We start from the raw sequence: 27,517 nt of genomic DNA on the forward strand, positions 1-27,517 counted from the left end.
GAAAAAATTGCCACACTGAAATAAGGTGATCCATAACTTGGAGGACATGTGCAAATGTAGTTGTACATCAGGGAATTGGGTTTGTTCCTCCCAATTTTATTCTAGGCAGAATGATATTCGTACTTACCATCATAAGAAAAATGAAAATAAAATTTAAAAGTCATAATAAAAAAATAAAGAATTCATAAAAGTTCATCATGGAATAAAACGGTTTGGCATTCAGCTGCTGCAAAAAGACCTTTTAGTATGTACAAATGTGACAAGGAAAATTAGCATCACCATCATGTATCAAATCTAGTAATGATATAAGCAGCTAAGTTTTCTTTAAAAAACCTAAACTCTCCAGCATGTCCCCATGAAACAAATGAAGCCTTCCATCTGCAACTCAAAAGAAGCAATCCTAGATAGCTTTCTAAAAGTTCTTATCATATTGCCAAATCATTCAAGTTGTCAAATATCCACGCATCACCTATTGAACTTTTGCAACAAAAATCTGTCATTCTCACTGCCAAGAAAAAGATGTGCTGATTCTTCTTTCTAACAAATCACATAAGCATCATTTTTCACAGACCAGGTTTTCTTAGTTTAGCCTTAACAACCAGAGTTTGAGAATACTAGCCAACCAAGATATCACCATTTGAATGCTGTCTAAAGTTCTTGAATGAATGGCTATTATACTTCATTATAAAATTCAAACAAGTGTAAGCTAGACAACTTGACAAATCTCAACCATCTAGTTACAGTTTCATAGCTACAGTACAGACATGTTTCTTGATAACAACACAATATATAAAAGAAATTTAAATTTGAGAAAAAACAGAAATTTATTTTGCAGTGTACAGAATCCGATTTGTGAAAGCAAGACCCTAAGTGCATAAGTGCAGGAGTTCTGTATAAAAAACTGAAGAGTGTAGATCATAAAGAACCAGATCATATGAGTACAATCTTTCAATACCAAAAATATGATTCCAAGATGGAACAAAGTGAGGAAATATAAACAAATATCCTGAGTAACAGGCCAAAAACACAAGAACTTCCTCAAGAATAAACAAATACATATTTCTTGAAACATGAGCCTACTTGTAGACTTCTAGAAATTGATAGAAAGAAAGAAAGAGGAACTCTTCATACACAAAGGCTCTCTTAGATTCTTGGCACATCACATATATGAGAAAGGATCTCTAAGAGAGATATTACAAGTGCCATGGAGATATAGGAATCATAAGTATAATTGATGACAATTCCCATTAAAGGTGAAGAAAATTAAGGACAATCTCACTATGAACATGCAAATATAGACAAAACTTCAGATTTACAGTAGGATATACAAGAATCGCTCTGGGAATTTGTCAGTTGTAGTCACATAGCATATTTTAAGTTTTTTCATTTATGATTTCATTATACTTTCATCTTAACTGTCAGATTCTGTATTTTACAGATTCTTCTTGTCGCATGTCCATGTTTCATCTTATGGTATTTCTGCTTGTTTCCAGCAAATTTTTCTATTAAACCTCTATTGCCTAAGGCATATGACATCAAGATGAATACTTAACTCTCTTCCTCCAATAAGCTCTAAAAATGCAATCATTAAGATTGTTGGAATGTCCCTTCATCCTCAGTCAGCATGGTAACAGACAACTCGGTAGGACTCGTCTTATTTATCACTTGTCTACGTGTACACCAGGTAGACAGTCAGTTTAATTTAAAAAACAAACTCACACTGGAGATTTGTCTCACCTGGCTTCTTTATACAAGGGCAATATTATACTGGGCAGTATGAATAAGGTGAAGTTGATTAGAGCTATGAATTACTGGACCCAATTCTTATTGGAATATCAATGATTAATATTAAATACAACTTTAGCAGGAATCTATTTTACACCATGTAAATGAGTAGACTTCATTGCATACTAGCTATATGCATGCTTATCTGGTATGCATTTTATTCTGTGCCACGAGGATAGGTTGAAGGGAGCGGTCCATAAAAATGATATCAAAATACAGCAAAAAGATCCTCCCCCCTCCCTTTGTTCAACGTCACATACCCAGAAGTTGTAATTATATTGCAGATAATAACGACATTCATGATACTTAACATTCAAAACAAAGAACTTGGAGATCCACCAGGAACATAGAGATGCACCAAAAGCTATGCAAACTCAAATAAGCACCATCCTGAATCCTGTAAAATTAAAAACCCAACATAAGCAAGCCTTAATTCTTGCTCCCATCAAGAATACATAAGGTAAAGCAGCTGTCCTCTCCCCCACCAGCCTTTTATTATATCATGGTAAAAAAGAAAGTGAACTCGGAAAAATGAATTACATTAAAATAACTGTACCCTCAGCTGTGTATATATAGTGAAAAAAAAAGGATTTGATTAATAGCATTTAATTCAAAAGGAATATCAAATAAATGATGGAATAGCATAGATAGTACTTAATAAACTATGAATGCACTTACAAACGTAGGAAACCCTTCGACAACTCGGATATTTTAAAGAATAAAGCATCCAAAGCAAACAAATAGTGACCAAATTAGCAAACGTACCCATAGAATACAAAATACTTAATTTTGAAAATAGATCCACACACCACATGCATCAACCAATATTTAAAACCTGAGTTACTAGGTTCATGGGTCCAAGTACTCGTGCTCAGACCAAGTCCACTTCGGTCCAGATTGGCACCTCAGTTCGCAGCGGGTGTGACCCGAGTATGCCCTAAAGACCCCTAGTTCTCTATGCGTCCATGTTCGTAGACCCACGGAGAACCCAGGTCCCTTGGGGTGCACCTAGGCCGCACCTGGGCGAACCCAAGTGCGCCAATCAAGTTAAGTCACTTAAAAGTGACTTTCAAACAATCAAAAAAAATTGCTTTTTTCAATAAAAAAAACTAATCTGCCCCCCTTTAACACATTTGAAACCTAAAATATTTTCATTTGTTCATTCGTTATCTCTTGCTTTCATTTCGGCATTTTGAAGGGCAGGTGATTATTTTCAAAGGAGATCATTGGTGAAGTGCTTGATGAAGGAGGAGAGCTTGCACAAAGGGGATTCAAGCATCTAAGGTAAGCATTTATCCCTATTCTTTGATCGTTAAATGAATTTTTTCAAGTTTTTTTTTTAGAAAAAGATAAACAAGTTCTACTATTTTTTATGATGTTTTTTCATACATCCATTATCTTTTACATTGTGTAATCTTGGATTTTATTTTTTTTCTAATTTAAAAATATTTAATTTCTTATAATAGCAAAAATAACAAAATGGCAACAAGTTCGAGTTCACTGGGTGGAGGTTACAATACTCAAAACAAGAAATTTAAACTTGATAAACGATCTCCTTTATGGAATTATACTACAATGCTTCAACAACTTCTAGGAGGTCGGGGATATGAATGGAATTGTAATTTTTGTAAGAGCAATTATAGGCGCTCGAATTATCGAGTGAGACGTCACTTTTGCGGCCCTATTGGGAAAGGGATTAAAATGTGTGTAGGACCAAACCAGCAAGGGTTGTCTGCAACACAAATAGCAGGATTCAGTAGAGAACAAGAAGACGCTCATCAAGCTATAGCAAGAGAAAAAATAAGAGCTAAGCAAAACACCAATAACTTTACCTTAAGATCATATACTACCAGAAAAGGCCTCCCATCATCCTTTCTTGGAGATACCCGCTATGCAAGATGAAGTAGAAAATCCCTTTCTTTCCCGCAAAAGAGGCCAATTGGACAAAAGCATTTAAAATGGAATCAAGACATATTGCAGAGTGAAAAATTACACATTGCCTCTATGCCAATGGTCTTCCCTTCAACTTGGTAAGATCACCGTATTGGCGGGAGATGGTGATGGCAATCAATAATGCACCTTTTGGTTTCACAAGTCCTAGGTATGAAAAGGTCCGTACCACCTTATTGGTAAGTGAGAAGAATTTTGTAGAGACATCATTGAAACTAATTAGAGATTCTTGGGTTGAATTGGGTATTTCTATTGTTTCTGATGGATGGACAGATTGCAAAAACTGTCCATTAATAAATGTTATTGTAGTGTCCCCCAAAGGGGCAATGTTTCTTAGGGCAGATTGTGAGGGACAGCTCAAAGATGCAGAGTTCACTTCCAAAATCCTCTTTGAAACCATAGATATGGTGGGACAGGAAAATGTTGTCCATGTCATTACAAACAATGCAAAGGTTTGTAGGGCTATAGGCTCGTTGTTTGAGCAAAGATATTCGCACATTTTTTGGACACCATGCACTGTACACTCCCTCAGCTTGGTGATGCAAGCAATTTGCACTCAAATACAATGGGTGAAGGATATCTACCAAGAGGCTAAGGAGATCCAAATGTTTATGATAAACCACCATATGTCACAAGCCATTTTCAGGAGTTTCTCGAGGTTGGAATTGCTGAAGGTAAATTTAATTTATCTATTTAATTTTATTTATGCCATGTTTAATTTTAGTTTATATATTTTTTAAATGTGTTATTGACATATTTTTTACATGAAACTAGGTTGCTGAGACCCGATTTGCATCACATACAATAGTGATGAGACGACCTTTGAAGGTCAAACAAGCATTGAGTGCCATGGTTATTAGTAACCAATGGGATGTTTGGAAACAATCAAATTCAGAAAGGGTCCAAAAGGTTAAGACATTGATCCTAGATGAATCTTGGTGGGATCATGTGGGATATTTATTGAATTTCACCGAGCCTATCATGAGTATGATCAGGTATACTGATACAAATGCAGCATGTTTGGGGGATTTATGATGGCACGAACACCATGATTGAAAAAATCAAAGTCATATTAGCAAAAAAAGAGAATGACCCCGAAGAAGTATTTTTCAAAAAGGTCAAAAAAATCATTCTTCATCAGTGGAACAAGATGTCCATGCCATTGCACCTTCTTGCACATGCTTTATCTCCCATGTACTATAGCAATGAATTACTTTCTTTGCTAGGGAGAACTAAACCATATAGAGATTTTGAAGTTGCTACTAGGTACAAGCGGACATTTGCTAGACTCTTCACAGATCCTGAAGAGGTGGAAAGTGTTAGGAAAGAGTTTGGTTTGTTTATCTCGAGAAGAAATCATAGTCCTTGTGCCATTAATGACCAATCCAAAATGGATGGTACTACATGGTGGTACCTCCATAGTCAAGATTATATGTTCCTCCAACCTCTTGCAATCAAGATACTATCACAAGTAAGTTTTTTTACTTTTAAATTTTAAAATTCGTATTGTAGACTTAAGCATTTAACATTCTTTAATTTATTTTGCATTTTTTTATTTTAAGTTTTGTTGGTTTTCTCTCCAATGTCAACAAGTTACAATTCTTTCACTGCTGAACGGAATTGGAGTACATACTCCTTTATCCACTCAGTGAAGCGTAACCTATTGGCTTCAAAAAGCGCAGAAGACTTGATTTATATTCATTCCAATTTGCGTCTTCTAACACATATGGAACAACAATACAAGGGTCAATGAAGCATTTGGATGTAACCCCTGAGTGTACCAACTTGGATGCAACTATTGATGATCTGGCTAGACTCACTATGGATGATGATGATGAGATACCTACAGCTGATGCACCTAGAGGGAGTGAGAGTGGCACTGCTTTAGGTTCAAATGATTTTGAATTTGAACTTGGAGCAAATGATGATGATCTTGATCTAGATCCTTTTGATGATTGATGAAGATAGAAGACAATTATTATTTTTTATTGTCAATTTTGTATTTGTAATGATTTTCATTTGAATCGTGAACCTGGACATAAATGAATCTATGATACATTGATATATATTATATGGCATATGACATAATATGATATTATTGAAATTTTGAACTATCAATTGGCATTTGGCATTGATCAATGATGAAGTAGCGTACTATTAAGTGTATTTAGATTTATAATTTTGTATATTTCTTTAAATTTTTGCATATATATATATATATATACGGATGGACCCGACCCACAAACCCAAAAGGCAAAAAAAAATTTGCCCGAACCCAAGCCCAAACCCAAACCAGTAAATTAGTCTAAAACTAATACCCTAAGAAAAAGCATAATAAAAACCTCTCATAACATACGAAAATAAAACAAAATTACAAGCAATAAACTAATGCTTCCTCAATGAATGGACTAAACTCTTACAAACAGACAACCAAGATAAAAATTAATATGGAAAAAAAAATGATGGAAATCAATCATGATAATAAACCAAACAAGAGAACAAAAAATATGGAGAATACAAAGGAAACTATTTTATTTTTTTGGGGAAGTTGCTACCAAGGGGAAAGCACCCTTTTCATTGATCACAAAGAAAAAAGATACATAAGTTATCAGCAAAAAGCAAATAGAGTCCTAATAGACTCTATAACCTCTTGAGCTCTACTCAGTCTAAATCACAATGTTCGAGTTCGAATTTGAATTCAACAACAATAAAATTCGAATAAAATTGTAATGTCCCCATTTTTGGAGTGAGAATAATTAATTAATTTAATTAGTTAAGTTGTCCAAATTATTATTATTTTTCATGGATAGCTTAATTAATTATTTTAATTAATAATATTAAGTTAATTATTTATAAAGTTATCAAATAAATTAAAACTTAAAAGATGACTTTATATTTAATTACTTTAATAAAGTGACTTAATTAAATATTATATCATAAAGTCACTTAAGTGAAATAATATTAAATTCTAGAAGCTTTTGGATGATGGACTAAAAAGTATAAAAGGGGATCTAGCTCAGCTTCTCATCAGCTTGGGATTGGATTTGATATAGACTGGGTTTTGTAGAGCCAGGAGGTTTCTGCAGAATAGTGTCTTTGGGAGCGGAAACTCCCATAGATAGCATAACTAAGGGAGTGAAAGATCTCTTGAGGGGTTGCATTGAGGAGGTGATACTTCAGTCATCTCGATTGTGCTTCATTGGTGGCCAAGGGGCCAGTTCGTTTGGGTTCATATTGGGGACATTTTTGGCATCAAGTGTCTTCAACAAATTTTGCTATGTGGAGCTGATTGCAAATACCATTCACTGAGTTTTGACTCAGTTATTTTTCAGACATCATAACTGTGTGAAGGTGCCATATTGGCATTGATTCCATTACCTAATTGGGGGCTTCACTCCTAGGGAGCCTTTAATAGTTTTTTTTTAGGCCATTAAGGGAATTTAAAGGTTCTGATCTGCATTAGAGTTTTCATCTGATTTCTACAGCAGACCACGATTTTGCACATGGAGCCCATTTAATGCTACAACTTCACCTTCCAACTGAAGCGTTCTATTTTGTTCATAGGAACCCATATTGGCATTGATTCCATTACCTAATTGGGGGCTTCACTCCTAGGGAGCCTTTAATAGTTTTTTTTTTAGGCCAGTAAGGGAATTTAAAGGTTCTGATCTGCATTAGAGTTTTCATCTGATTTCTACAGCAGACCACGATTTTGCACATGGAGCCCATTTAATGCTACAACTTCACCTTCCAACTGAAGCGTTCTCCTTGTAAAGACGGCGATATTATTTGGTGCTTAAGGGAGCACATGGGAGTTGCCATAATTTGCTTTGGGTCTAAATCACAGCAGTACAGGGACTGCTGGAGGTAATATTCAACTTGGGCCAAAGAAATACTCTTGCAGCCCTTTCTTGCACCGATTGCCTTCCCTAGTTGCAGCGCTTATCCTATTAAAGGAAACTGAAGGTTTTGGGGGTGTGTAAGCAGACATAGGGGCTGCTGTTTAATCTTCATTGTCTGAGAATATTCAGAAACAGGGACGATTTTGGTAAGGACACCATTTGGGCTCAAGAAAGATAGAATCTGTCTGATATTCCTTGCTTCTTCAGCTACCGATTGGAGCGACTCTATAAGCAGGTTCTTGTCATAGTTTCCATTGTCTTTTTGGGTCAGCAATAATGTTATAGTTGCTACGATCTGAGCTTCTATATACATTAAATTCAATCTGAGTTTGTATTAGAATTGCATTCAATAATAAGTCAATTTGGGAGTCATATTTTTGTCGCACAATTAATGTAATAAGTTGCAAGTCTGATTTAGTATAATGATATCAGTTGTATGCCAAATGTTTGAAGAAATGTCTCTTGATTATTAAGACACATTGGTTATTTGTAATTCATATAAGCATATCAAAGAGTCATTTTGCTTTGAGTTTGCGATTGAAATCTCTTGCGATTACATTCCATCGGTGTCAAATACAAGGTTATCAGTCTGATAATTCATACCAGCAAGTCTGAAGTTTAATATCAGTCATATGCCAAGCAAAACTGCATAACGCGCGGGTTATGCAAAGGCTGTCCAATGTCAATAACACGCAGGTTATCAATCTGAAACTTCTGAACAGCAGATTGAAGGTTAGGAGACAATTGATTGTTGATATTCCTTGCACACTTTCAGTCTTATATGAGCAGGGGATATTTCAGAAATTTGAGGGAAAAAAATTTGAAAAAAAAATCGTTATTAAATTCGCTTTATATAAATTTATTTTTTTTTAAATATAAATTATATATCCACAAAATTCTCAAAATAAATATTATTACATTCGTTTAATTAAATTTAAATATTTTATTTTATATTTATTAAATGTTTTTAGTATAAAATAAAAGTAAAACAATAAATTATCATTATATTATATTAAATATTAATATATTTAATATCATGCAGAGTTTTTTTAGGGCAACGTATGAATCGCTTTTTTAGCGAGCCTGAATAGCTATTGAAAAAAACGTAGCATCCTATCCCGTCACAACCGCACAGCTACCCAGAAACCCTACGTTTCTCGCCACGACCTCCCACAACATTTTTGGCAAGGCAACATTTCTCGCCACGACCTCTCACAAAATTTCCTGCGAGGCAACATGTCGGCCTAAAGCCCCCATTTCTACGGACAGCAACGGCTCGCATTCCTCCCGATGGCTACTATCGACTACTCACCCAACAGCAAAATCCTTTTAAGCATATATTAAAAAAAAATCGCCTGCATTCCTACGAATTTCAACAGTTTTTAACAGGTTCGCAGAATTTCAAACCTGAAGCCGAAAATTTGGCGACGGAACAAATACCCATTTATACTCATCATGTACTCATGTCTCAAGATTATTTCTGCTAAATCTCTTAGAGACATTACAGTATCATGCATATCCTTGTTTCCAAGACTCACTTCTATGTCAAAAGCATTAGCAACCAAACCATGAAAGGCTTCAGTATTAAGCCTTTTCAGCACCCATAGTTAGGCCTTGATGATGGGGGACAACAATGCATCTAATAGCCTTCTCCATAGCCTCATGGTCCCGAGTAGTATGCGCCAGAATATAAACAAACCAAACTCTTTCTTAACACTTTCCACCACTTCAGGGACTATGAAGAGTCTAGCAAATGCTCACTTGTACCTAGTAGCAACTTCAGAATTTCCATATGTTTTAGACTTTTAGTTCTCCCTAGCAAAGAAAGTACTTCATTGCTATAGTACATGGGAGATAAAGCATGTACAAGGAGGTGCAATGGTGCAGTCATCTTGTTCCACCAATGAAGAATGATTTTTTCCACCTTTTTGAAAAATTATTCTTCGAGGTCATTCTCTTTTTTTGCTATTATAACTTTGATTTTTTCAATCATGGTATCCATGCCATCATAGACTTCCACCAAACATGTCGCGTCTATATCAGTATACCTAATCATACTCATAATAGGCTCAGTGAAATTCAATACATATTCCACACGATCCCACCAAGAGTCATCCAGGATCAATGACTTAACCTTTCAGGCCCTTTCTAAATTTCATTGTTTCCAAAAACCCCATTGGTTACTAATAACCATGGACTCAATGCTTGTTTGACCTTCAAAAGTCGTCTCATCAATATTGTATGTGATGCAAATCGGGTCTTAGCAACCTAGGTTCATGTAAAAAATATGTCAATAACACATTTTTAAAAATATAAACTAAATTAAATTTACCTTCAGCAATTCCAACCTCAAGAAACTCCTGAAAATGGCTTGCGATATATGGTGGTTTGTCACAAACATTTGGATCTCCTCAAGCTCTTTGGTAGATATCCTTCACCCACTCTATTTGAGTGCCACTTGCTTGAATCACCAAGTTGAGGGAGTGTACGGTGCATGGTGTCCAAAAAATGTGTGAATATCTTTGCTCAACCAAAGCACCTGCAGCCCTACAAACCTTTGCATTGTCTATACTGACTTGGACAAAATTTTCATGTCCCACCATATCTATGGAATCAAAGGGGATTTTGGAGTTGAAACTCTGCATCTTTGAGCTGCCCCTCACAATCAACTACCCTCAAAAACATTACCCATTTGGGGGACACTGCAATAACATTAATTAATGGACGGTTTTTGCAGTCTTTCGATCCATCAGAAACAATAGAAACACTCGATTCAACCCACGAATCTCTAATTGGTTTCGATGATGTCTCTACAAAATTCTTCTCTCGTTAATAAGGTGGTGTGCACCTTTTCATACCCAAGACATGTGAAACCAGAAGGTACATTATTGATTGTCGTCACCATCTCCCGCCAATATGGTGATCTTACCAAGTTGAAAGGAAGACCATTAGCATAGAGGTAACGTGCAATTTTTTGCTTTGCAATATTTCTTGATTCTATTTTAAACGCTTTGTCCAATGGGCCTCTTTTGCAGGAAAGAAAGGGGTTTTCTACTTCATCTTGCACAAAGGGTATCTCCAAGAAAGGATGATGGGAGGCCTTTTCTAGTAGTATATGATCTTTAGGTAAAGTCATTGGTGTTTTGCTTGCAAATGGATTAGCTCTTAGTTTTTCTCTTGCTATAGCTTGATCAGCGTCTTCTTGTTCTCTAATGAATCCTGCTATTTGTGTTGCAGACAACCCTTGCTGATATGGCCCTATACACATTTTAATCCCTTTCCCAACAAAGCCACAAAAGTGACATCTCACTCGATAATAGGAGCACCTATAATTGGTTTTACAAAAATTACAATTCCATTCATATCCTCGACCTCCTGGAAGTTGTTGAAGCATTGTAGTATAATTCCATAAAGGAGATCCTTTATCAACTTTAAATTTTTGGTTTTGAATCTTGTAACCCCCACCCACTAAACTCGACCTTGTTGCCATTTTATTTCTTTTTGTTATTATAAAAAATTAAACATTTTTAAATTAGAAAAAAAATTTAAAAATGCAATATTACACAATGTAAAAGCTAATGTAAGTATGAAAAAATATTATAAAAAATAGTAGAATTTGTTTATCTTTTAAAATCTTTTAAAAAAAAAAATTAAATTCTTCAAAAACTTGAAAAAAATCATTAAAAGATCAAAGAATAGGGATAAATGCTTACCCTAGATGCTTGAATCTCCTTTGTGCAAGCTCTCCTCCATTGAGCACTCCATGAACGATCTCCTTCAAAAATAATCACCTGCCCTTCAAAATGCCAAAATGAGAGCAAGAGAGAATGAATGAGAAAATGAAATTGTTGTAGGTTTCAAATGTATTAAAGGGGGGCGGATTAGGGTTTTTTAAAAAAAGAAGGCAAAAAAAAAAAATTATTGTTTTAAAGTCACTTTTAAGTGACTTAACCCGGCTAGTGCACCAAGGTTCCCCCGGGTGCGCCCCAAGGGCCGCGGATTCTCTATGGGTCCGCGAACACAGACCCTAAGGCACACCCTAGTCGCACCCACTACGAACCCAGACCCAAGCGGACCCGATCCAAGCATGAGCACTTGGACCCACGAACCTGGTAACTCAATACTCCTCAAATGAGTAACCATCTTCCTCAGAATACAAGCCATTCTTCTTCTTGCTGCTTGTTCTCTGTTTGCGCTTTGACACAATGTGACCAATCTTACCACAATTGAAACATTTGAATGTTAACTTACTTTTGTACTTGTCGAAACCCCTCTTTAATTCCCTTACAAATTTTGCTTCTTCCAAATCTGAGTCTTCACTACAATCTTATCCTTCTTTCTCCACAAATGCCTTGAAGGCTGTCTCCCTTCTTTAAGATTTGTGATTCATAATTCTCATTTCATATGCAATTATTGTCCCATGTAACTTATGCATAGTCAAACTATTCAGATCTTTGGCTTCTTCTATTGTAGAGACTTTTGAATCAAACTTAAAGGGAAGAGATTTGAGTACCTTTTTGATAATGACTAATTCTTTCACTACTTCGCCAAATCCTCTGATGGTATTGACAACGTCATCAACTTGGAGCAGGTATACTAAAATATTTTCTCCATCCTTCATATTCAGACAATCAAATAGCCCTAAGTAGGTTTTAAACATTGCCTCCTTTACTTTATCATCACCTTCATAGATATTGTAAAACTTATTCCAAACTGATTTTGCAGTTTTGCAGTGCATTATCTTCACAAACTCAAAATTAAATAGACCACATAAAATAGCATTCCTAGCTTTCACATGTTTCACATGCTCTCTTTCTTACATGATCTCTTGGAGGATTTTCTAGAATCTCATAACCAGCCACAACAGATTGCCAAACATCAAACCCTAAAGCTATTAAATAGGCTTCCACGCTTACTCTCCAAAACGCATAATGGGGTCCATCAAAAATCGGTGCCTTGTTTGAAGAAAGACCTTCTTGAGCAATTGAGTGTGCCATTCCAAATCTACCTCAAGCTGTTAAGTTTCTTAAAGGAACTTAGCTTTGATACCAATTGTTAAGCACACAAATATACTGAAAACGGGGGGGCCCAAGGCGAGTCAATATATACCAATTTCAAGTTGATTAAACATGAATTACCATTAATAACTTCTTCGAGTGTCACAACCAATTTTACACCCAGATCATCATTAGCAACATTTATTGAGCTTTCCTTAACTATGAACCAACTAATCAAAGAATACTCATCCACAAAAATGAACACCGGATTTACATGGAAACTCATAAGGGAAAAACTGCAGTGGGAATAGCTGTTTGGATCTGCAGCCCAAATACAACCTCACAAAGATATAATGAAGAACTTACAATATGAAATAGGCACCAACCTACCAAAGACACCAAACCCCAATTACATTTGTAGGCACCAACCTACAGGAGACACTAATCCCCTAATCCAAGATCTAAGCACCAACTCAATTGTGAGACACCAATCTTTAAATATATCAAGATATACAGAGATATGTTATGTACACCTTCACAACTCAAACTTCAACCTCTATTAAATCTAATCTACATCAGAACACTCACTCAATGTGTAGAGGATCTGCAACTTCATTCACACACTTCAACTCATCTCTATAATAGACAATTTGCTCAACTTATGCCACATCCACCACATACACTTAACACACAACTTAGGAATGAACCTAGATCAACAATATATATGCATTTAAAGTTACATTCGCAAGTCAGCCAAGAACATAATTACACCACCCGCAAGTTGACCTCAAATAGATTCCTCAACCAAACGTCTAAGGTACCAAATCCTAAAGTCCACACGTTACTCCAGGAGAGGGGACATGCTATGCGTTATGCAACTGACTCTACTGGACCCAAATAATCTTCGCACACTTCCTCTAGCTGGTGCACGTTATCTTTTTTTGGTGCATCATTCTGGAACATCAGCCAGTCGGCCAACTAGTACAGTGAACACTCTGCCTTTAACACTCTGGAATATAATACTTCAAATGTAGCTCTGATTTACTTTTAAACCACAAGCCATAACTCTCAACTGCAGCAGAATGCAAAACCAAACACAATTATAGTGCAACTTGGTGCACATACTGTTTCTAAGCAACCAACCTCAAAAATATACCATAAATGCTTCCAGACAACGTATATGTAATAGACAATCAGGAAATACCAAAATCGGATCATAATGATAACATTAAAAGAGCTATTAGACATAGCTTGTCACAGTTCTTCCAGAACTGAAATGCTCTGATATGACATGTTAGTCATTGCAATCTTCTGGATGCCTTGACATCAATGACAGAACTGACCAGCATCTTTGAAATCAATGACAACCCTTTGCTCAACATATATAACATTCTGTAACAAATATAACATATTCCTATTGTGTAGTAAAAACACATTTCTCTATCCCAGTCAAATTTAATGCATGTTTGCTTAATAAACATCTCTACTTGTTTTGTTTCTTGATCCTTTACTTGAAAAATGGCATTTTGTCATAAACCATTTCTCGTTTGTTCGACAGAAATCAGGCATGGAGTGTGTTGGCTCCCAAATCAACAAATTGGATAGGTTCTAAAGAAATGCCAACTCCTATGATCAAACCCTCCAATTGACTTGGCCAACTTATAGAGTGAACCTATTTGGTTGCTAACTCTCTCACTTTAGGCTCTGCAGGACCTAGGCGGGTATACCTATTCACCAGTTGTTTTTTAATGACCAGTGCTTTTTATAGCAGATTAAGTATCTTGATCTGGTTTCCTCCTATCTCAGAATGGCATAAGTTCCTAGGATGGAGATATAGCAGATGAGTTCAAGATTGTTGTTGTAGAAGCTATTCGATCTATGTTTCCTACTTAGTTACTCCTATTGCTTTGAAATAACATGTGATGAATATGGTGATAAGTGTAATTTGTAAATAGCCAGTGCCTTCTTCGTTGTATGGGCTACAGAGTCATTATATTTTCTTTAGGACTTACTGTGCGAACTTGTGAGACAGTTTTTAAACCCACCCCTTTATGGATCTGTCAGTTACTATTTCTTGTGAGATCAATTGAATGCCTATATCATAAGTTGCTTGAATGAATTTAACCCTACCTTTAAGGGACCATTCAAGTAAGCACTGCAAAGAACAATTACAATTCGCAAGCAGAACTTTTATTTCAACCTTATAACATACAACACAAATTTCATTCAAAGAATATGAATAACCTTATCTCCTTTAGATAATATCACAAGCGACTGCCAATAACAAAATGAAATAATCCACAACACATACGCAAAGAAAAACGACTGATCATAGTATGTATTCCATTAAAATTTGTATAACAGAAAACTTACAGGCTGTCATACATTGCTGTTTTGTTTCAACCATATCTCTTATTGCCAATATTACAAAAACCTCTCTCATATATATATGAGAGCAAAAGTTATTTATGAAAAGACATGTCTTTTCGAAACACTAATTGTTAATTTTGAACATTCCTAACAAACTTAAGTAAAAAGAGATTAAGAGTTCCTAAATGATGAATATAATCGTCCTCTTTGAAAGTCTTGATCTTAATACTCTGTTTCTTCAATTCCTATCCTTGTGAAAGGTATTCGAATATCATCTGGTTGACAGTAGGGGCCATGTCTTTGCTTCGATCCAACCTTGATAGAGCCTAATCCTTGATGCTCACAAGTTCATTCCGCAAATCTTCCATAGACATTACTCCTCCTTCTTTATAAATCGAGGGCATTCCAGTAGGGCTCCCATCATCCAATTCTTTAAGATCTCCTTTTAGCATATCTTTGAATTTAACATGATCTTCTATATATGAAGTCCCTTCAGCTTTCTCCTCTTGCGTCGTCACATCAATACTGTTTATCACTTCATGCAATCGTGTTTTTAACCTTTCATGCTCTCTTAATGCCTTAATGGTTCCAGTGTACACCCTCCAATAATGTTCGACATGTATAAGCATGGTGTTGAATCGGTGTTCAATGATATCATTAACCAATTTATCCATCTTTTGCTGGATATTATTTACCTGTTGGGTAGCCTTATCCGCTTGATACTTCCAATACAGAACATCAGAAACATCATCCAAGCTCTGCCCTGTGGGATATGAGGTATATTTGCTTAAAGGAGTTCCTGTCTCAAGTTGTAATATCTTCGTTTGTAACTTTTGATTCTCCTCTTTAGATCTTTCATATAAGCCCTTATAGGTAATGTTTTCCCTGACCAAAAACTCTGTCTGATCCAAATTTAATTTGGCCACATCCAGGTTCAATTTTGCAGTGACCCTAGGGTCAGTCTTTCCAACCTGATGAATCATAAGGTGCCCAAAGGTTTCTTCAATATCCACAATAATTGGTCTTTTTCCTTTCGGATACAGTGCCCATTGTAGGAGAGCCTTTTGATCAGGATCATATCCGGAACCTAGGAACAATTTATCTATTTCTTGAGGCAACACTTGTTGATTCAAGTCCTGCTTCTTCAAGAATCCATCAAACAGAAGTGCTGAATTTATGTCCCAACCAGAAAAGATGATAACACCAGCCTCTTTTAATATTTTCCTCCCTTTCTCAGGGGTCATATCTTTCATGAGGGTATCGATTTCATCCTGTAGCCTTTTCATCTGTTCTTCTTCTGGTCTCCCAGCCATACTTCGTTTCACATGAGCCCCTTTATACTGGTACAAGAATGAAAGGAATTCCCTTGAAGAAGCGAATCCATCATCAGCAACAAAGTCCTCATGCTCTGTCATCCTTATATCAACTACATCTTTAATATTGAATTCACCAGTGTCCACATCTACCTCTGCTTCAAAACCAGGGGGATAATCTTCTCTTGGGGAGTCAGCAGGGAAGCTACTAGCAGCAGATTTTGGTGACATGTGAGCCAATGGTTGACTATCCTTTTCAGTGTTGATAAAATGGAGGAACTGTGGGGAACTCTATGCATAATCTCTACCTCATGTTGAAGTAGTTTTTTGGCTATCTCCAAAGGATCTTGGAGGTTTCCAAGTAGGTCTCCATCCACCATCCCCCTTGCTCTTTTCCATTTGAAGGCTTCCCAAGTCATTTCGCTTCTTTCTTTCAAAACCCTGGCCTCTTCCCTTTCAAGGTTCTTGATTAAATCATCTGGCATTTTAGCCACATGTATTCCGGCTTTTAGTTTCTGTGACGCCCTTGCAGCTCTTATATATCCTTCAGGATCAAAGTTCTCTCTAGGATCACCCAGAGTCATGCCATAATAATCTAATTTATTTTGAAGTAAATGATAGCTTTTGGAACTTTTAACAATAAAATCAGAAAACACCAATAACCCTGGCACAATGGATTGTTTACCAAAATCCATAAGATGTTTGGCACTGACAGCAGATAATTGTCTCACAATCTCTAGGCTAGTCACCCTGTTTGGTATTGTAATTGGAAGCATGTATGGCTTTCCTTCATACCCAAATACCCAGATTTCTGTGTGATTAAGGTGGCAATACCAGTCACCCCAGTTGTGATCAATCTGAGACTCTGGAGAGAAGTCTTTTGGCCTAAGGAATCTCTTAATTTCAGGAGACAGAGTATAATCTCTATGTTGTCCAAAGGCCGCACTAAGAGGTTTCACAAAATATTCCTGAAAGTGCCAGTATTGGTTGTTTATGAATCTTTGATCCCATGCAGAAACCCACAACTGAACTGGTTTCTTCAAACCATTCTTATCATAAGCTCTGATGCTGAAATCGTCTGACCAGAAATTGATTTCTTGTCCACAATAAAGAATGATGTGCATCAATAAAGAATACAACGAGAAATGGACATTTACAAGGTCTCCTTTCAACTTTTCCAACCCATGATTTAGGGCTTCTGCAACATAAGTGGCATAGTCAAATGACCTAGGGTTTTTTGATTGTAAATCAGCACATAGAACCATAACCCCAATATCCATGAGAGGATGAGCCTCTAAGCCTAATACTTGGGCTGCAGCATAGTATGTATACTTAAAATACGGATGGAATTGGTTGACATCAAATGGCACCTTGTCATTTTTACTGAATGGAACAAAGGACCCTCCTACTTTTGGCCGATGAATGGGTAATCTCCATGTCCTGTAGATGTCCTCCAAATTAAAGAATTCTCGCGAAAGTTTCTGTATATCAATTCTCTCTTCTACTTCCCAGTCTAGATCAAATACCATATCAATAGTCTATTTGTTAATCACCACCAAGGGATTCCCTCGGTAGTCGCATATGGTTTTGGTTTTTGGATCATAGCAATCTACCAGAGCTTTCATTAATTCAACATCCACAAATACATTCGGGACTACCAATTTCCCTATGTTTTTCTTCCACAGGTTAGTTATGGGCTCAGGAGCATCCCTTCTCTTGTAACTAAATAGGAACAACTCATGTCCTCTGATTTTAGTCCATATGTCTCCTAGATGTTCAAATCTATCTTCCAACCCTTCTTCTTCACTCTTGATCTTTTTGGACCTCACACTGGATGTCGGGCACTGGTCTAGCAAATCCTGAGTCAAAGCTCTACCCTCCTTTTTCTGTCGTTTGGGCTTCTCCTCAGGGTTTAATTCTTTCCCTTTCCTACTCTTTTTAGAAGAAGAAGAAGGTTCCATAATTTTAATTAGTACGAGAAATCACACTTACTTGGAGAACTGTCGAGCTCTTCTGATTGTCGCTTACGAACTTTAGCAAACTCCTTGTAATTTTCCGTCTTTTGGCATCAATCTGGTTCTTATGAAAATTCGATCAATTCAGCTGTAATTGCATGGGCAACTTGTGCACAGTTAATATCTTTGCGTTTATAACGGCTATTCAAATGTTTAAACTTAATTGCAGATGTGACATTCTCCACTTGGGCTTTTAACTCCTTCGCGGGAAGTACTGTTCAACTGAAATGATCGTGAATCGAGTTTTCGATGAAACCCTTGTCTTCGGCTGGATACTTTGATCTTTCATCGAAAGTTCACTTTCATCGATATCACCTTAGCAGCGAATGGCCTATGTCGAAAAACCATTTTCTAGTCTCCTCGAAATCATCTTTTCTTCGATGAACTTTCGTTCGATGAATCATTCGTGAGTTTCATCGAAATCATATTTCGATGAATTTTGTTCTTCGGTGAAAGTTCATGCAAGCCCTCCGAAAGCCTTTTTTCTTCGATGTCCTTTTTATCGATAAAACCCCTCTGTTTTTGTTCGATATAATGTTATCGATGAGATTTGCTTTTCGATGAATGTTTTTTAAGTTTCTTCGGCAGTTGTATTTCTTCGACTTCACCTTTTGCTTTTTGCTTTTCATTTTTCGATGAAACTGGAGTATCGATGAGCGGCTTCTTTTATTTATCGAAAGAGATATTCCGCCGAAGACATCTTACATAGTGTTTTACACGTCATGTTCCATTTCGATGAAAGTATTCTTTTGGTGAAACTCCTTTCGAGATGCTCGACATGATATTTTGGCCGATGATCTTTTAGTTTTTTTCACACCTATGGGAAGAATTTTTTTATTTCAAATATAGTGTTCAACAGAGTGTATGCAAGAAATGATAGCAGCTAGATATTTGTTGTAGACACTGTTACTAATAAATGTATTACATTGTCCTTACATTGCCACCTGATTAGTTCTCTGAGCATTTGAATTTTTGTATGGCCTTACAATAATTATCCTTTCCCAAGATATGGACTATGTTTGCTTTCTCTTTTATTGTAAAGATTTTCAATAGGGATGAGTGCAATTAAAAAATTTAATTGACTCATGTACTATTTTAAACTTAAAAAATTCTTAAGATGCAGCAGGAGATTAGAAAACAAATTTTGGAAGGAATTTTTCAACTGTGTGATGCAAGCAAAATTATAATCTGTCAGTTCACTTTCCCAAATGACAAATGGGTCCAAGGCAACAAAATGTACCTGCTTGGTAACGCCCAAGTCATCACTTATAATCTGGAAAGAATAAACAAAGGGCATTAGTGCAAGGAATTGATAACAGCATTTTTTTATGTCACATATTTGCAATTTTCATGAATGAAAATAACCATCTAGCATTCACAAAAAAACACCACTATAAAGAAAACCAAGAGAAATGATACATAAAATACATGGGACTTGAATAAGGACCCATATAAACCTGTTATGCTAATGAAACTGAGAATATTTCTGGAACATACGAGGAAAATGTGAAACAAACAATGGCCATATCTATATATATACACACACGAAATGAGCTACAGTAGAAAATAGGCTGTATCTTATAAAAAAGATCACTTTTTACCTTTCAGAAATTGAGAGCCTATATTTTGCATAAGCACGCATCATACTGCAAGAGAAACTTTTTACTTTTCGCACTAACAAGTTCCTGACAGAATAGAACCTGGAATTTTACATCCATTGATAAAACCATCCATCATATACTCAGAAAAGAAGAAAATTTCTTCCTTTTGTATCAGAAGATTAATGTTTAGTTTCTCAATTTTTTTAGCTACAGCAAGTTTTAAATAGTTATATAGTTTAAAATGGCAATGTTGATAATGAAGGAGTTATTTGTTGAGTGAATCTTAAATTAAATAGAGCCAGCTATTCATTGCATCCCTAACATCAAAGCATGTATAAATAAAATAATCCTACATCAAAAAAGTCAGCTCTCACTCCTGCCTCTTGGTCGGTACCCCAAGAAAACTCAGTTGCAGGCCTCAATTTGTCAGTTAATCCTCAAGTTCAAGACAGTTGTTGTCCTCCCAATCAATTTGCAAATATTATCCTGCCTTTGGCCTTTTTAAACAAACAAGTTTGCAGGGAAAACATGATCACATCAGAGTAGCAAATTACAAGAACAATGGAGCAGAAATAAGGAAAAAGTCAGGCAGATCCAACGGCTTTTTTGGCAAATACCTAGGTTGATCAAGACCCTACCACAGCACTGTCTAGCCACCATCCACTTCCTAAGAAGCTTTAATTCATGTTTCTAACAAACCTTATGGTCCCCTTTGAATTCAATGGCATAGGATGTTAACGCAATTCTGTATGTTTATTATTTACGATGTCATTGGGAAATATGAAGTATGCAAAGCTATATTTGCAATTATTCACAATGCGTGAATCAAGATTGGATGGCATCAGTGTTGTGGTGTTTGCCGGTTGGCTGTTGAGAGTTGCTTTAAGCATATTGTGTCTCTGTTTTCTTTGAATTTTTGAAGGTGTTATGTGTTGGGAATATTACATCATTCCCATTGTTGTTGGTAGATTGAATAGGTTTGTTTGTTTGAGTTGTTTAAACAACTCAATATATTAGGGAGTCATTTTAGGATGATTCCTATAATATAGGATCTGAAAAATCCTATAAATATGTAGTTTGTATTAAACAAAGACAAAGAATTACAGCACAGTTTTATTTGTGTAAAATATTTGCATGCTTCTATAATTCTGCCCAAAGTCTCTCATGGCATGAGAGCAGAAAAATTATCGCAGAGAGAAATATGGGATTGGATAAGTTTGGTGGACCAAGCTGAAGAAGATTTAGACTGTTTTGGGGAGACATGGTTGATCTCTCTATTTCATGTTTGTGTGAAACAGGTTCATTTCTGGATGAAGTGTCTATTGCATGGATCTTATGAGACATGCTACATGCAATTTGTGTCTGCCACTAAAGTTAGAACCTATTCATCCCCTGTTGTATATGTCTTTGTAATATTGTATTGTCCTTTATTTTTTTCATTGCAGAGGAGGTTGAGGTTAAGAGCTTTTCCTTGTCACTAATTTCTCATCAGTGCATGACATTTTTTCCATCTTCTATGTCTGACTCTAGAGTGTGAAAATTCATCTAGGGAATAAGTTGTCAATGTGTTTAGGAACACAAGCCCATCAAAGCAACAAGCATCATGCTAAAAGAATGACAAGTTCTGGTGAAGAAGAAACTAATAGTATGGAGGCACATGGTAGCCACAATTCATAGAAGAGGAATAATTTTCTATCAACTCTAGCATGGGCGGGCTTCTCACATAATGGATGAGCCAGCAAATCAAAGTAATCTGGAACATTTGAAATAAGTATGCCGCCCCACATAAAAAGATTGTAGATATTCTGAAGAGGGTTGCTGAATTTCTGAACCACCACTGATATGCTTTTCAAAGGAAAATATAGACTTTCAAAGAGAATGTCATGGAGGAATAGGCATACAATTGATGAGAGAGGACTTGCCAAAAGATTATAAAATCCAAATTTGTCATGTATAATATGTTTGGGTGATTTTGACGGTAGGTAATTTTTTATCATCTTTGATTCCATTGAAGACTGTCAAATTGATGAAAACTATCTTTGAATTTTTCAGCCATTCAAAAGTTGTTACATGTTCCAAATTCGTTCTACTATAATCTAAAGTTACCGGTTCTGGTTCGGATTCGGGTTCGGATTCGGGTACGGGTTCACGGATTCGGCAAAAAAATAATTTTTTTGGGTACGGGTACGGGTTCGTCCGTACATATATATATATATATATATATATTTTAATTTTTTTTAATATATATATATATATATGTTCAAACGTCAAACATCAAAATTATATATGTTCACAGTTCAAACATACAAATATGAAACATCAAACATACAATGTAACTTTCCCATACAATGATACATAGATGATAACAGATAAATCATAAATCAATAAATCATAAATCCATAATTGCATGAAATGCATCATAGAGGGGCGGATTAGGGTTTAGATGTAATTAGAAGATTAAAAATATTGTTTTTTTATTGTTTTTAAATGCTTGCTAACCTGTGGGCCCCGTTTTTGGGAACCCACGGGCTTGGGTTCACCCGGGTCCTCCTGGGTTCACCCGGGTCCTCCTGGGTTCACCCGGGTCCTCCTGGGTTCGCCCTGGGTCCCACCCGGGTCCTGCCTAGGCAGCTGGGTTCCCTGTGGGTCCTGCATGGCAGAACCCACAGGGAACCCAGCCGCCTGGGCAGGACCCGGGTGGGACCCAGAGCGAACCGGACCAGGACCAGGACCCAGCCAAAATAGGGGAGAACCGGTATCTGAGACTATAATGAGCATCATGGTGGGGCTGGAACATATGCTAAAAGCATATAATTAACGAGTTGTATAGAGATGATATGATGTCCCCAAGCAAGACTCCATCCAGTATTGTTATTATTAAGAAAGCTCCTTGTATTATCTTTATAAATGATGTGAATAAAGGAGTGGACAATCTGGATATATGATCCTGATCAATAAGACTAAAGTTACAAAGACATAAGGACTTGCAAGCATCCAAGCTTTATTGTCATGATGGTAACCTTGCTAATTAACCATCTTACACACAACAATAATACTTGTGAGCTCTATTAATATGAAGACCAGCCACATATACCAAGGGAGGACACTTATAAGCAACTGAATTAGTGACGGGACCATTGCAATTACTCTATTACGCAGTGGCTCATGTTAAAGAGGAACATATAAGGAAGAGGCTAAGTCTCACAGTCACATATAATTTCATCCCATATGGTCGATGCCCTATCCCAAGGAAAGTCAAAACTATCAAGAAAAGAGCAAACAATTCCTCAATACATCAATGTTTGCATACAAGATGAATTATCTAAAGTGACATGGCTAAGATTAGAAAATAAGGAGTTTGAGAAGGCAACAAGTAATACCAAGTCTTCCACGATAGCGATTAAGGAATAACCCGGATCATTGAGAATTCAGAATCCTTATCGATATTACAACAACTTAATAGAGACTACCTCAGCAAAGGTAATCCACGTGGAGGCGACATACGCTCAACAATTCTATCACAAGTATTATATCCAGAGTACCGCCGGGATAACAATTCACCAAGTTGAGAGAGAATTAAATGGACTATCGTGGAAATCATTGTTGGACCATGAGGTTATCGACATCCCTTACAATATGGACAGCGACTAGATATTGAGATGGCACAATAGCTATTTGCCAAGGCAGGGGTTTGGTCAAATATAATCAGCGACTATCATGTTCTATAAGAAGACACAACGATTTGAATATAGAAACGATTAATGGATGAGGAGCACATATTGATGGGTACGCAGGCTATGTGATCTCCCTAAACGAACAGCAACTTGGAATACTCCAATCTGAATTGTCTTAACAATGAAAGGAATTATATGTAAGAAGTTTCTGACACAACCACACATATCCATCAGGAGTTAGAGACTATCTGATGATCGATCAAATATTAATTAAGGAGATTGCTATCAATCTAATCGATATTACTCAAAGTCAATTACAATGCAATAAGAAAAGCATTACTAATATCGATTAAAGATATCAATTTAGTAAGAAGGCTTAAGCAACTGGTGTGGTAATGAAAAGGTGAGATCTGTATACAGCAGTTAGCATTTGTTATTAATGTAGTTGATAATCATGAAGAAGTGCGATAATAAAGGGTAGTGTCTCATTGTTACCAAAGGATGCTAACCTTTCAGTTTTGGGAATATATAAGACCAATCAAATCAGTCAATTTCTGGCATGGATGGTTTTTTAATAATATATGCAGAACATAATATTATATAAGAAGGGAATTATATGAAGACAGTGCAATAAATCAGATAATATATATAAAATCTATACACCAGACTAAAGACTAATCTATAAGAAGATGATATGTAGCAACAATTTATAACATGGAGGCATATATGTCAAGTATATGAATCAGAGGAATACCATTTGATCTGACATAGATATCAGAATTAAAGGGGACTTCAATAGAAATGTTAGATTTATTAGTATTAGAATAAGCTTGTCAAAGTGCTTTGTGGGCCCCACACAATAATTATTCGGACTCCTATAAATAAAGAATCCTAAAATAGTGTCTGCAGCAATTAGAAAAGGTTTTGGAGATTTCACCATTATTGTTGCGTTTTTAGCAGCAGCTCCATTAAAGGGAATGGGACCCACTTGGAAGACTTTGGAATATTGGTTGTGGTTTTTACTTTAGCCCCACTTAAGCCTTGAAAATTATTGTTTGTGATTTGAACAATCAGCATTACCAAAAGGTCAACAACATGTTGAAGATTGAAGATTTTTGTTTGGAAAAATTATTAATGTTTTTTTTCACCTATTCTCCACTAATTGTGAGATATCAATAAGATGGTCTAAGAGGATGTCTACAATATAGAAACATATATCTAAAATCAGAGAATCTATCAAGATAAGTATTACTTTTCGAGACTAGCCTTAAAACTTTAAGTCGAATATTATAATGAAATTTTGATAAAATAATATTTATTAATGTATTACAACTCTCACTTTAAGTTAGAATTGTTGTTTCAGAACTAAATCAAGGAAAATTCCGAATGGGACCATTACAGATGAGAGCTCATTAATCAATTGTACTCCAAAGGAGGACTTTGAAGGTCATCGAGACCCAAATTTAAAATATTCCAGAGGTAAAGTGTAACGTTAAGAAGACTGAGTGATCAATCTGTCTATTGAACAACCACCTACAATTATAGATTGGCTATCTAATAATAGTTTTAGATTGAAGTTAAGTTTTTTCACATTCCTAGGTTGGTATTGTTTATTGTCTAGTTGTTAGTTTGGTGTTTCAAAATGTTATACTAGTTCTTACAGAAGTATTTATGTCAGTCTAAAAGTCCAATAAACATATTGTATATTGTCAATGCAACTTAAGGTCAAGTTGTATCATTATGTTTAGAATAGGGTCCATTTTTTCCTCTTCAATATATGAGTCATTAATTGTCATGTCATCAAAAGAATGTATGTTAAAATATTTAAAAATGTCAAAAAATATAAATTATAAAAATTGTCTCAATTGTAATTGGATTGCAATGAATGTCAAAAAAATTATAAAATTGTCTCAATTATAATTGGATTGCATGATTGGTGGTAGGTACCCAACACTCCTTGTAGAAAGTTCACATCAAGGGGTGGAGGATATATTCTTTCCTCGCAACCGTGAAATGAACCTCAAAAGACAAATTTGCCAAGCAGCAAAATAACTAGAGGATGAAGGCATAGTTGGCTGGAGGACATTCAACAACCTCTCTTCAGTCACAAGTGACAAGGCCATGAAATTGCATTAGTGACAAAACTATTTGTATCCAAAATAACTAAAGCCAAGAACAGTTTCCAAGCGGCAGTGGCAACCATCTCATATCATTTGTGATCAGAGTGGCAATGATCTATAATGGTAGCTGCATACGCAACGAGGACTTAGTTCTCAAGCTTTGTATGTTGTGGTGGGATGTGTATATCCCCAATCACAATTCTTGGTTGATTATGAATGGATGTATTTGTCCCCATTCACAAGATGATATAAGTGATTGGAAGTGTTTGTGCCCAATCACAAGTGTTGAGTAATTATGATTGAAAGTGTGCATCCCCAATCATAATTGTTGTGACCAGAAGTGTGTCCCTGTTCATAATTGTTGTAAGACCTTGGATAGATGTGTTAGTTCCTATCCTTGGTTACATGGGTAGATATGTTTATCCATATCCTTGGATGAAAGAACAGTAAGTGTAGCGAGGCTAGTTCCACTATTGCTTGTCAAGAGTAGATGTGTATGTCCCTACTCATATCATATGATGAACTACTGAATGTGTTAATCAAGTATTGTTGGTCCAATTATCCCCATTTAGAGAATGATGCAATATGGGGGGGTGTGGGGGGGTGTTAGGAATATTGCATCATTCTTGTAGTTGTTAGTAGATTAAATAGTTTTGTTTGTTTGAGTTGTTGAAAGTTTGAAACAACTCAATATATTAGGGATTCGTTTTAGGATATGTAGTTTGTATTAAACAAAGACAAGAAGAATTAAAGCACGGTATTATTTGTGCAAAATCTTTGAATGCTTCTATGATTCTGCCCAAAGTCTCTCATTAAGGCTCATTATCAGAAGATGGAAAAGGCCAAAGGCCCTATAAGGAAGGCTAGTGTCAATTTTTAGTTGCCATTCACTTTCAGACTTAGGGTTTGTCATGATGATATTGGGAGAAGCTGGTTTAGGTTTGCACAGTCTTCCAAATTCAAAAGCTATTACTCATCAGGATTTCATAACTAAGCTAGCAAAGAGTGTTTCAAATCCATCTCAACAAGGTTGGCTTCTACAATTATTGCTTCATGATCAGTTTGATGGTATGTTGTTAATCCCCTCTTCAATGTATATGGATGGCTTAAGGGTCAAATCAAAGGAGCTTGCTGGTGTTCATGGTGTTACTAATAAAAACGGTGTGTCATCACAGCTATAATCCTTATAGTGAGAGGTTCGAGGTGTACAGGTCTACTCTGCAAATATGGGGAAAGTAATGCTCGGCTTAATGGTAACTAATAGAAATGGACCCCTAGAAGTATCCAAGGACAATACTAGACTGGCTTTCTATCGAAAATTTGTGCGTCGAGCTAAGTGGATGACAGAAACAAATCATGGGGTTCACATCAATTTGGTGAACCCAACAGCTAGGTCTAGGGGCTCCCATAATGTGTTATAAGCGGAATAAATGATGGACTGGGGTGGTGTTATGGCTTCTAGAATAGGGCATTGGCTCATGTGTTAGTGATTTTTTAGTTCTTTTCTTTTTACCTCAGTTTGTGTTGTTTGTGTGCAGCAGCTATCTAGAACGTATTCCTTGTTTTTATCTTGGCTGAGGATTGTGATTTACTGGTCGAATGGTGACTCTTTGGCCTGGGTCCATAATTTTGTTCTTATATTTTACCTTTCTAGACATTTCTATGAATAATGGTTTTTACCTTTCTTGGTCTAGTGTCTCACAGATTCCCCAAAATATATAATCTTAAAAAAATATTAAATATATATAAGCATAAATCAATTTAATTTATATATATAAACTATTTGTTTT

At 36.0% G+C, this 27,517-nt stretch overlaps 1 protein-coding gene across 1 annotated transcript in view; it reads right to left on the bottom strand.

Moving 5' to 3' along the window:
• The window catches only part of LOC131074696 (peptidyl-prolyl cis-trans isomerase PASTICCINO1), a 252,308-nt gene that overhangs the window by 148,387 nt on the left and 76,404 nt on the right, over positions 1-27,517 (bottom strand). The window contains exon 6 of the mRNA XM_058011384.2: positions 19,573-19,605. Coding sequence (XP_057867367.2) covers positions 19,573-19,605 — 33 coding nt within the window. The remainder of the gene's footprint in view (positions 1-19,572; positions 19,606-27,517) is intronic.

The sequence above is a fragment of the Cryptomeria japonica genome, chromosome 4 (assembly GCF_030272615.1).
Source record: "Cryptomeria japonica chromosome 4, Sugi_1.0, whole genome shotgun sequence".
NCBI classification, from domain to species: Eukaryota; Viridiplantae; Streptophyta; class Pinopsida; order Cupressales; family Cupressaceae; genus Cryptomeria; species Cryptomeria japonica.